This window comes from Mus pahari, chromosome 2 (assembly GCF_900095145.1).
Source record: "Mus pahari chromosome 2, PAHARI_EIJ_v1.1, whole genome shotgun sequence".
NCBI lineage: Eukaryota > Metazoa > Chordata > Mammalia > Rodentia > Muridae > Mus > Mus pahari.
The window spans coordinates 149,599,797-149,612,711 of record NC_034591.1 but is presented as its reverse complement, the minus strand read 5'-3'; the positions used below and the strand labels follow the sequence as shown (position 1 = coordinate 149,612,711).

The following is a 12,915-nucleotide window of genomic DNA, read 5'->3' as shown; positions in this document are numbered from 1 at the left end:
AACTCTCTCTGTAGACCAGGCTGGCCTCGAACTCAGAAATCCGCCTGCCTCTGCCTCCCGAGTGCTGGGATTAAAGGCGTGCGCCACCACGCCCGGCTGCGCTATTTGTTTTTGTTAGGAACAAGGCAGAATGGTGTAACTAGGGTAAGACGTGATGTTGGTGAGCAGATTTCAAGTGCAATCCCTATCTGCCAGATGTCCGATCTTGCAGAAATCACTTAAGCAAATTCAATGATGCAAGAATTACAAGAATGGTATGTGTATCTATGTAAGGCCAGGGTACATTTTAATATAAATAACTATATAAGATTCCAGCTTGCTCTTGTCTAGGTATTTCTCACCTCTAGGGTTCATACTGAAATTTTACTCCCCCAGAGGCATAGGCTAATGGTATTTGGAGGCGGGGCCTTTGGAAGGTAGTCAGGATGGGATGTGTTCGTGAAGGTGGCGCCTTAAGATTGCATGAATGGCTCTGATGAGAACAGAGATCAAGACAGCTGTTTTCTCTGCTTTGTGATGTCCTCCTTCGTGTCATGACCCAGCAGAGAGGCTGTCACCAAATGCCAAGAGGATGCCAGTGTCAAGGTCTTCAAGAAGTATAAGGTAACTTAACTTCTTTTCTTTATAAATTTCTCAGTCTGTGGTATTGATGTCAAAAAAAGAAAAATGAAGAAAGATGCAAGTTAAGAAAACCACAGTCTTATTTATGGTCATTATAGCTAGGTTTTGTCTGGAGTGGGTTTTTTTTGGGGGGGGTGGGGGGGTGGGGAGGAGACTCAGAAATTTCTATAGGAGAAACACCATTCAGTTGATAGAAAACCATCTCCAGGAATGAGAGGTAGCTCAGTTATTAAAGGGCTTGTCACCCAGGCATGAGAACCTAGTTCCACCCCCAGAAACCACATCAAAAACTGCAAGTGATAGCACACACTTGTAATTCCAAACCTGGGCATTTAGAGACAAGTAGATGCACGAGGCCAGTTGGTCTAGCCTACGTCCCAGGTCCCAGTGATAGACCGAGTTCCAAAAAACAAGGTGATGGCTCTTGAGAGCAATACTGGAGGTTGACCTGTGGCCTCCAAACATGCACCCACACAGCATCCATGCACACACACCCCCACACAGAAGGTAAAGGAAGTAATCTCCACTTAATGAAGATATGAAAACAGGGCTATGGTCTTCATATAAAGTACCCTGAAATATGCTCATCGGGTGGGTAACCACCCCTCTCACAAGCGTTCTTTTCTCTCACGCAAGAGAGTAGCCACCACCACCAGTACGTTAGTGGTGACAGAATTTGTCTATGAGTCTGAACTAGACAACCTATACAACAGTCTAGATCACAAAAGAATTAACAAAAATTTTTTCATGGAAATACTGCTGGGAAGGGCCAACTCCAGTAACATCAAGTCATCCACTGATTTACTCGACCCTTATCTTAGATCTGGCTCTATCCCAAGGGCTGGGCTTCAGCAGTGGAAAGGAACAGAAAATTCCTGTCACCATGTAGATCACGTTCTAACAGAAAAATACAGAGAGCAAGTCAACCTGGCTGGCAAGGTGGCTCAGATGGCTACAGGCACTGGCCGCCGAGCCTGTTAACCTGAGCTGATCCTCAGTACCCATGTGACAGTAAGGAAGAGCCCACTCCCAAAAGTTTCCCTCTGACCTCTGTATGCAAGCTGTAACACGCACACCCAGACACACATACACTAAACAGATAAATGTAAAAGTGTTCCTAATTTACCATAGATCAATGGTGATTAAGTGCTTCAGGAAAAAAAAATAGGCAGAGAAAGAGACTCCAATTTCAGACAGGGCATTCAGGAAGACTTTTCAGAGAATATGTCAACTAAGGAAAGATCTAAGAGACAAGAGAGTGGTGGGTTTGTACATAAACCTCCCCAGCAAGTCCAGATATCGCAGAAGCCTCTTACCTTTTAAAAGGGGCTGGAAGGTTGGAATCTCTTGTAGCTTAATGACATCGGGGTCATTGCTGACATTCCGTGAGGCTTGAGAGCCCTGAGCTACCACCACGATATCATCCATCTTGGCCCGATGTTTAGCCGGAGATGGAGTCACTGCAAATAAAGATATACAGATCAGTATCAGTTGATCACACGCTGGAGAGCCACCACTGCTCACCAACAGTCATTAGAAAGAATAGTTTGTAGTAAGTGAGAGATTTTTCTTTTCTTTCTAAGATTTATTTATCTCATTTTTATGAGTACACTGTAGCTATCTTCAGACACACCAGAAGAGGGCATCAGATCCCATTACAGATGGTTGTGAGGCACCATGTGGTTGCTGGGAATTGAACTCAGGACCTCTGGAAGAGCAGTCGGTGCTCTTAACTGCTGAGCCATCTCGCCAGCCCCAGTGAAAGATTTTCTGATCTTAATGGTTTCTCTTCAAAGTCATCCTTATTGGTGACAAACTACTTCTTCTAAGAGTGGTACTTTCTCCTTTTTGTCTTTGAAATGCTATAATGGATTAAAGTTTGTTTTGTTTTTACTAAAAGGAAATGCTGGTGCAGTAGCACACGCCTTTAATCTCAGCACTCCATAGGCAGAGGCAGGCAGATCTCTGTGAGTTCAAGGCCAGTCTGGTCTACATAATGAATTCCTGGACAGCCAGAGCTGCATAGTGAGGGGAAAAAACACCAATAAATAAAACTATACAAACAAAAGACTATGTGGGGGATGTAACTCAGCTGGACATAAACTGGACACGGCAGCCCACATCTACAGGAGGTACATACAGGTAAATCCAAACTTCAATAACAGGGGTTGGAGATGTGGTTCACCAGTTAAGGGCACTGGCTGCTCTTCCAGAAGACCCTGGTTCAATTCCTAGCAGCCACATGTTGGTTCAAAACCATTTGTAACTCCAGTTCTAGTCTATCCAGTGCCCTCTTCTGGCCTTCTCAACCACAACATATATGTGGTGCATAGTCATGACATGGAGACAAAACACCTAGACATATAATAATAATTTTTTGTTAAAAAAATTCAACGACCGCCTTGGGAGTATAGATCTATCTAGACTACATAAAACATTGTCTGAAAGGAAGAAAAAAATAGTTTAACATAACCAAGTGCAATGATTTTTCTAGTAGGGGCTGGCATAGAAAGATTATGGGGAACTTCTAATTTTTTTCTTCCCTCCCTGTGGTACTAAATTGTACCTCACATACCAGGCAAGTCTTCTACCACTGAGCTATAGAGCCCTAGCCCAAAACTTCTATTTTTCTATTTTCATATATAGAATGCAAAACCCTCAAACATAACAGAAACATATGACATGTATGAACTTCTTTCATAATTATGCATTTTATTACTCAACATGCAAAAGCATAAGTAGGTTTTTTTTTTTTAAGCCTCCTTCTTTAATTGTTCTGATCTGTATGTAGTTTACAGATTCGCCTAAGGTAAGCAGGCCTAGAAACAGATTTAGGAAAGGAACTGAGGGTCTCTTGGTACAAAGGTTCCCCTTAGTGTCACAGAATGCCAAGGTGCCTCTCTAGCCTATCAGAGCCAGCCAGCCATGGAGAAGAGAGCCAGTAGTGGCCAAAACCTCTGGTTCCAATCCCAACTTATAAGTCTATACCTAAGGCTTCAGGGAGCTTTGGTGCAGCATTCGTGCACAGAAGGCAGAAACCGTCAACAGGACCATTTCAGGCAGAGGCAACATTCAGAAAATGGAAGCATTGCTTCTGGAGCATGTCAGTGTAAACCTACAAGGAGTCATTAGAATAAGATATCCTCTTACCCAAATAATTCCCTGGCTGGAACAAGAACGAATCCCTAAGCTGCCTTATACTTGAAAGTTCTGGTGAACAGTAAGCACACTCAGGCCCATCAGTGTGTTCTGAGGATAGATATTGCAGAACTACTCTGTCTTCTAGAGGCTACCCTCTCCTGGTGCCTCACCATGCTGGGGTGGGAGTGGGGGATAGAAGACAACAACGATGGACCTCTGCTGCTTTTATTGCTTTTTTCAGGAAAAGTTTATCCTGGCTTTGTAATTTATCTAACACTTTACAAAAGCAGTACCAGTCTTTTCTGCTACAAATTACGCGATTCCTCCAGACTCAAAGGAAAGGAGACTGAAAGCATTTAGGCATAAAATTGGTAAATATGTGGGCAAAAATGGGTATACTATAAACATTATCCTGGCATGGGATATGTAAATTCTATCAGAAATGAACCTATGGGGTTAGTTCCCAGATGAGCAACTGTCTGATAGGATGCTACACTGCTTCCCCTAAAGTATGTTTCTGGTCTGATACAGGGGAAAAAAAAAGTAAGAGATGAGCCATTTTTGCGGGTTTCTTAAGACCAGACATGATACTCTAGACCTTCCAAGGAATCAAAACACAACAAAGCTAGTAGCTTGCAAGCCCCTGACTGCAGGTCTTGAAGGAACGCCCTTCAGTATGAATCATCTGTTAGCTTCCACATTTCTGAGTGGCAAAGGTCACCAAATAGAGACATTTGGTGACTCTCTGGCCGTCAGAGATTTTTAACTAATTAGGCTTGTAACCCTTGAGCCTATCTAGGGGCCCTCTCAGCGGTTACCTAAGTAACAACAAAAGGACCAAATGGTTTTCAATTACCAGCTGTTTAATTGAGCACTTACTACAGGTACAGCACAAACCCCTTCCAATTCCTACCCCAAATGCCTAGTGAAATCTAAAAAAGGTGAACAGAAGATACACTAGAGACTGCCTGCCACCTGGCCAACTTATTAAAAAAAAACAAAAACAAAAACAAAAAACGAACCTGATACCTGAGTGGCCAGAGAGTGGTGCCTGGAAATATTTGCACCCAAACATTGAGAGTGACCGCCCAGTGCTCACAGGACCCTTCTGAAATGGTACCTCGACACCCTGATTTTCAGAAAACCCGATCTTGGAGGTCTCGGGTATGATCGATCCAGTGTGACCCAAGTCTCGGGCGTCAGTGTGGAGTCCTGGAACCGAACACTAAGGAGGTCGTCTTTTAGAAATCAGAGTGAAGCCGAGCGAGCTGGTTTAGGGGACCAGGACTGGGGCGGGAGGCCACGCTTTTTGTGTGTTAGGGAACACAGAGGGCCCTCCACCGGGGCCGTCGGCTCCGCCAGCAATACCCGTGCGGGGAGGTGAGGCACCGACCTGAGGCGTTCAGATCGCCGGGGCGGCTCTCGGCCTCCGCGCTCTGCTCGCTGCCCATGGCCCCGGCAGCGGAGGGACAGCGGGGCAGGGGCCAGGGAGAGCGGGGAGACCCCGCTGGGCCACAGACTCTTGGAGAGGCGCCGCTGGAAAGCACGCGGCTCGCCTTCCCGAGAGGCGCGATGACAGGAGGCTCAGACGCCCGCAGGGCTGCAGTCGCGACCGGCGGGCGGCGCTGCTGTCATTCACTGGCTCGGTGGCTTCAGCTCGCTCCTTCCGGGACGCCGATTGGCCGTGCCAGCAATGCGCGGCCGTCAGTTCCGGGTTTGGAGGTCCCGCCTCCAAACCTGAGCGGCGGGGCGGGGCAAGACCCGCGCACTGGAGGCTGGGGCGGCTCTGTCTTAAAGGGCCAGGCTTTCCCAAGGCCAAAGATGTCCAGAAGATAAAGCCTTATCCTACCCCCGATGACACATTACCTTTGAGCAACACATATTAAGAACCATAATGCTAGGGCTGGAGAGATGGCTCAGCGGTTAAGAGCACTGACTGCTCTTCCAGAGGTCCTGAGTTCAATTTCCAGCGACCACATGGTGGCTCACAACCATCTGTAATGGGATCTGATGCCCTCTTCTGGTGTGTCTGAAGACAGCTACAGTGTACTCATACATAAAATAAATAAAAAATAATTCATTAAAAAAAAAAGAACTGTAATGCTGGTTATCTTCAAACAACTTTACAGAATGGGCTGGGTTTTTGTTTTTGAGACAGAAGTTCATTCTGTAGCCCTGATGACCTCGAATTCTCGATCCTAGGAGTGCTGGGTTACTGGGTAAACCACCACCATGTCAGGCAAAACTCAGGTATTTTTATCCCTATTTTACCAATGAGGAAGAAAGGTAGTCTGTAGCCCTCAAATTTCAATTCACACCAGTACAGAAGCAAATCTCTTTTCTAAACTTTGAAAGCAGGGAGTTTTGCAGTAGGAGGCCGTACAGGAAATGCCAAGACTGTGTTTTGTGTTTTGTTTTGTTTTTTAAAGGAGTTAGAAATAAGAAAGAAAGCCAGGTATGGTGGCGCACACCTTTCATCTCAGCACCTGGGAGACAGAGGCAGGCAAATTTCTGAATTCAAAGCCAGCCTGGTCTACAGAGTGAGTTCCAGGACAGCCAAAACAAAACAAAACAGAACAACTGCTTATCTGAGCAAATCACAGATAGATGGATAGTAACCCAGTGCCTCATAGGGATTCTCTCATCTGCTTCAAGAAATTACAAGCAGCTTGGCTTTATGATGTATGCCTGTATTGCTAAAATTCCTTCCTTGGGGGAGATATAAATACATCTATAGCCTCCTACAGTCTCAACTACCACCGAAGTTCAGTCTGAGGAACCAGTGAATTTATTAGGCTTATTTACAGAGCCAGGGGTGAGGTGGGACTATGGGTGGCTTTAAAGCAGCCACAATGGATGTTCAGCACCCAACATGCAGGATTCACTGCCAATGCCTTAGTCAGGGTTTCTATTCCTACACACAAACATCATGACCAAGAAGAAAGTTGGGGAAAGAAAGGGTTTATTCAGCTTACACTTCCACTTTGCTGTTGTTCATCACCAAAGTAAGTCAGGACAGAAACTTGGAGGCAGGAGCTGATACAGAAGCCATGGATGAATGCTGCTTACTGGCTTGCTTCCCTGGCTTGATCAGCTTGCTTTTTTTTTTTTTTTTTTTTTTATAGAACCCAGGACTACCAGGAATGGCACCGCCCACAATGGGCCCTCCCACCCTTGATCTTTGAGAAAATGCCTTACAGATGGAGCTCATGGAGGCACTTCCTCAAGGGAGGCTCATTTCTCCGTGATAACTCTAGCTTGTGTCAAGTTGACACACAAAACCAGCCAGTACAACTGANCCCTTGTCAACTTGACACACAAACACATCACCATTAAGCCTCAACCCTTGCTTTTTTATTGATCCCCAAGATCTAAAGAACTTTAAAAGCCCCACAGTCTTTACAAATTCTTACATATTAAATTTTCAATCCCTTTAAAATATCTAATATCTTGAAATTCAGAGTCTTTTTACAATTCAGTCTCCTATCTGTGGGCTCCACTAAAATACTTTGTTCCTTCAAGAGGGAAAAATACCAGGGCACAGTCACAATCAAAAGCAAAATCAAACTCTAACCATCCAATATCTGCGAATCACTCACGATGTCTGGGCTCCTCCAAGGGCTTGGGTCACTTCTCCAGCTCTGCCCTTTGTAGCACACAGCTTGTCTTTTAGACTCCAGCTGCCTGTACTCCACTGCTGCTGTTCTTGGTGGTCATCTCATGGTTCTGACATCTCCAAACACTGCTGTCTTCTGCTGCAACTGGACTGCACTTTCAAAAATAGCTTCCCATAGGCTCTTTTCATGGTGCTAAGCTTCAACTTCTCTACAGTCTTCCCTTCAGTCTTGAGCCTTCAACTGCCACTAAGTCTGCACCTTCACCAGTGGCCTCTCCTGGCCTCTTACAGTGCCAAGCATCAGCTGCTACCCCTTCATGTTTCAAAACCAGTGCCACCTGGGTTCTACATTACCAAGTCTGGCTGCCTACATGAGGCACAACTGTTGTTGCCTCTGGAACACAGCCTCTGTGCTCTCAGAAAACACCTTCCAGAAGATGTCACCTAAGTGATGCTGGTCTCTTCTTAATCACTGCTAATTTCTTAGCTCCAGCTAACCAGCATAAATTGTCCCAGTAATGCAAAGGTTTCACTTTAGTAGTTCTGGTATCTTGTTAACCACAGCTGATCCTTCAGCTCCACCTAACCAAAACCACAGAAACTTCACAAAGTAGCAACAGCCCTGATAAGAGTCTTTAATATCCCTCTGAAGTTTCACAAGCCAGGCCTCCATTTTCTGCACTGATCTCAACATTATCTTCCAGGCTCCTACAGAACATCCCACAGAGCTCTTAACAACCAATGCTCTTCTAGCTCAAAGTTCCAAAGTCCTTCCACAGTCCTCCCCAAAACATGGTCAGGTTGTCACAGGAATATCCCACTATGCTGGTACCAATTTGTCTTAGTCAGGGTTTGTATTTCTGCACACAACATCATGACCAAAAGCAAGTTGGGAGGAAAGGGTTTACTCAGCTTACATTTCCATTTTGCTGTTCATCACCAAAGGAAGTTGGAGGCAGGAACTTGGAGGCAGGAGCTGATGCAGAAGCCATGGATGGGTGCTGCTTACTAGCTTGCTTCCCCTAGCTTGATCAGCTTGCTTTCTTATAGAACCTAAGACTACCAACCCAGGGATGACACCAACCCACAATGGGCCTTCCCACCCTTGATCACTAATTGAGAAAATGCCTTACATCTGGATCTCATGGAGGCATTTCCTCANGGGAGGCTCCTTTCTCTGTGATAACTCCAGCTTGTGTCAAGTTGACACACAAAACCAGCCAGTACACCCACTTCTGTATACAGCTAGTATACACAGAGTCCCAGCCCTTCATGTCTTACCTGTATACCCTAGCTCCACCCAGAGACAGTTCTCCACCACCAAAGCCACCTTCAAGCAGAATTGCATACAACTGGTCGTGAAGAGGGGCTGGATAGTCAGGTGAGAGTTCCATGATCCCCCTTACCCTCTCTTTCCTTCCTGGAGGAAAAGATAAAGTCAGAACCCCCCACTGTGGTGATCTTTGGCTAGCAGGCCCAGCTGGAATCCTGAAGATAGCAGTAGTTTGACTCAAAGTCATGTACAACAGCCTGTACTCCAGTACTCAGAGACTGTGGAGGTGGAAACAAGAGGATCAGGGTTTCAAAGTTGTCCTTGAGTACTTAGAGAGTTCAAGGCCATCCTGGTCTAAATGACACTCATCTTAAGAGACAAAACAAGAAAAGGTCCTACGATTTTGTGTATAAATATAATACCAGCAGGGCCAGATTGACCTGGGATTTTGAACTTTCTTCTGCTGTGCACACATATGCTCCGTATCTTACCTCATTTAAATTTCATAGCTCTGAGGGCAATAAATATGTAATTTCTAAAGTTAGGAGGCGGTGCAAAGTGAAATGATTTGGGCTGTGGTTTCAACTCCCCTTAACAAGGTAGTGAGAAGAATGCAAATAGATTTTTAAGTTCAGTATTTTATAGGAATATAAAAATAGACATAAAAATCTACCCAGAGATCAGCATAGGCTCCTAGAATGTGAGAGGTTGTTTTGTTTGGGGTTTGGTGAACTGTGTGTTTTTGAGACAGGATCTCTATTAAGGCTGGTCTAGTGTTTGATGCACGGGCCCAGGTCAGACAATCTCCCTGCTTCAGCCTCCCAGATGCTGGGGTGGCAGGTATGCCCTGTCATGCCCAGCTCTAGAATGCTGAGGAAAGATGAGGGGGTTTCTTTTGTTTTTTGTTTTGTTTTTGTTGTTTTGAGACAGGGTTTGAGACTCTGAGTTTACTGGGAGCCTGTCAGATACTGGGTACATGTTAGAGGTAAGAAAAGATTCAACAAGATATAGCCCCCACCCTTAAGAAAATGGAATGAGGGGACTGGAGAGATTGCTCAGTGGTTAAGAGCACTGACTGCTTTCCCAGAGGTCCTGAGTTCAATTCCCAGCAACTGCTTGGTGGCTGACAACCATCTGTAATGGGATCTGATGCTCTCTGGTGTGTCTGAAGACAGCTACAGTGTACTCATTTAAATAAGTAAATTAAAAAAGAAAATGAAATGAGTGTTTTTACTGTAAGTTTTCTCCATCTGTGACTGATGCCTTTCAGAATGACTTTTGTGTGAGTAGCAGTCTGTGTTACATGTATGAATAGCCTTTGAACATTTATATCACATTCATATATATGAGTCTCTTATCACATGTTATAAAAAACACTTTTCTTTCTTCTGTGGTTTTTGTTGGTGTTAAGACAGAGGTTTTCCTTTGTAGCCCAGGCTCACCCTAAATTCACAGCAATTCTCTTACTTTAGCCTATCAAGTACCCAGCCCGTCCAGCCAGCCAGTCTCCCATGCAAGAGCCTCGTTGGCCTCACCAGTATGTCTAAGCAGCCTCTGAGTCCTGGAGAGCTTGTCTCTTTAGTTTCTCCCTTATTTCCATGCCCAGTTTAAGGCCCATCGTTTCTTTCATTTCTTGGAAGTCAGGTCTCTGACCTCATCTCCTTTAATCCATTCTCCATGTAGCAAAAAGGAGACTTTTCCAGGATACGAATGTATTCTGACTAATATTCTCTCTTCCTTTATGTACACAGGCAACTTTGCTGCCAGATGGACTGATCCCTGAGTGATCATGTTCCCTCTCTCTGAATTACTCGGGGGGGGGGGTTGCTCTTCCTCTTCCTTCTTATTTAGCTAGCTGACCTTCTCCTTTTTTGGATCTAGTTTACGTGCATCTTCTTGGAGGGCCATCCTCTGAGATTCCTCAGTCGGCATTTCTTCATTCTCTCCATACCTTAGTCAGGTTTCCAGGACTGAGCAGTGCAGGGTGTAACATTATCCCAGCACTCAGAAGGCTAAGGATGGAAGATCTTGAGTTCAAGGCTAGGCTTAGTTTCATAATAAGACCCTGTTTCAAAAAACATAACAAAACCCCATCATGCAATGAGGTAGCAGTGGATTTGATTGCAAGTTGAACACCTGTTTCATTATCAACACAATGTGAAATGTTTATTCTTACAGTTTTTACTACTCTGTAGATTGACAGTAAGGCCTTATACATGCTAGGAAAATACTCGACCGCTGAGCTATATATATCCAGTCCTTAATTTTTTTTATTTATTTTAATGTTTTTTAGGAGATGAAGAGATTATTCAGTGGTTAAGAGCACTTGTTATTCTTACAGAATACCTAGATCTAGTTTTTAGCACCTATAAGGTGGCCCATAACCACCTGTAATTCCAGTTCCAGGGGATTCATATGTTCTTCTGTCCTTCCAGGGCACTAGACACGCTCACACGTGGTGTATATACATACATTCAGAAAAACATTCATATACATAAACACATTTTTTTGAGACAGGGTCTCACTGTGTACCTTTGTATGTCCCGGAACTCACTATGTAAACCCGGCTGGCCTTGAACTTACAGAGACCTACCTGCCTCTGCTTTTGTAGTGCTGGGATCAGAGGCTTGTGCCACCATGCCCTACAAAAATAAATCTTAAAACATAATGTTTAATAGAAGCTGGGAAGTGGTAGTGCATGCCTTTAATCCTACCACTTGGAGTTTAATTCCTGAATCTTTGAGTTCGAGGTCAGCCTGGTCTACAGGGTGAGTTCCAGGACATCCAGGGCTATACAGAGAAACTCTGTCTTGAAAAACGACAACAAAAAAGTTTAACAGGCAGTTGTTAGCTGCCTGATGTGGTACTGGGAGCCAAATTTGGGTCCTCTGGAAGATCAGTGTGAACCCTTAGCCATTTCTCAAGCTCTTGGTGCTTTTACTATTTTTTTTTTTTTTTGGAAACAGGGTCTCACTAAATTGTCTGCTATCTTTAAACTCACTCCTTAGTTAAGACAGCCATTAAACTTGTGATTCACCTATCTTAACCTTTAGCTAGGGTTATAAACCTGTGCCTCTAGGCCCAGCGCCAGGAAGTTTTGTTTAGCCACCGTTTTCATCAGTGACCTCTGTTCACTGCTGTAATTGAAGACGGACGTATAACGAGACCATTGTAGCAGGACACTAACACGGACATTTCTTTGTTGTTTGAGACATGAAGTCTATGCAACAACTGAGGTTGGCCTGATCTTCCTGCTTTCAAATCTTGAGGTCAGAGACTACAGGTGGGTGTGACGATGCCCTGCAGTCTGAAATTCCTAATGGTGGAGGTCGACTTAGTTCCCATCACACACACACACACACACACACACACACACACACACACACACACTTCATATCATCTACAGAGACAGAATATACATCCACTTCATCTTATTTCTGCAAGAAAATTACTCCAGTGCAGTGGTTAATCCACACTGGAGTCTAGTTTTCCTTGACTACTCCTTGGTACCAAGCTGTGGCAACATTACTATAACTGGAAAGTAGGTCACCTTCTACCTGCCCCGAGTTGGTTTCACACAATGGACCGTTGTTCGCAAGCTTTCTCTGACGACATACACCTCTTGCAGCTACTGGTTAAAGCCAGCTTATGTGTTGACTGTACAGGCCCAGAACAATCATCTATAACTGCAGCTTCAAAACTCTTCCGCCCCAGCCAAGGTGAAGATGGCGCCGAAAGTTAGACTGGATTACATCAGTCTTTTAATGAGGTTTTATTTGTTTGGGGTTATATGCAAACAGGAGTGAAGGGAGCAGTCAGAGCTAACTTAAACATCTAGCCTCATTTTCTATTTATTTGGCAACAAGTACATTTTAGTCAGATACTTTTAAACCAACATAACGCCAGAGTGCCATGCTAAGTGTGTAGGGATGTCATTTTAACAGCTGTGTCAGACAGCACTGCTTTCGTCGTTATTATCCATACTCATAAACAAATCATGACTTGTAATCTCTTGCACTTGGGAGGTAGAGGCAAGAAGATCAGGACTTAAAAGTTCATACTCAGTTACATATGGAGCTGGAGGCCAGACTGGTGAGAACCTGTCTCAAAGAAGAAGAAGAAGAAGAAGAAGAAGAAGAAGAAGAAGAAGAAGAAGAAGAGGAGGAGGAGGAGGAGGAAGAAGAAGAAAAACAAGCTAAAATAAACAACACACAACAACAACAACCCACTACATCCCGGGAAAAGCCATGTGCCTTACAGAGTT

At 44.4% G+C, this 12,915-nt stretch overlaps 1 protein-coding gene across 1 annotated transcript in view; it reads right to left on the bottom strand.

Annotated features, from left to right (window-relative positions):
• Nucleotides 1-5,393, bottom strand: part of Borcs5 (BLOC-1 related complex subunit 5) — a 68,761-nt gene extending 63,368 nt beyond the window's left edge. The window contains exons 1-2 of the mRNA XM_021190922.2: nt 5,156-5,393; nt 1,938-2,081 (exon numbers count right to left, since the gene is read on the bottom strand). Coding sequence (XP_021046581.1) covers nt 1,938-2,081; nt 5,156-5,213 — 202 coding nt within the window. The 5' untranslated portion in view covers nt 5,214-5,393. The remainder of the gene's footprint in view (nt 1-1,937; nt 2,082-5,155) is intronic.
• Between the last annotated feature and the right edge of the window lie 7,522 nt (nt 5,394-12,915).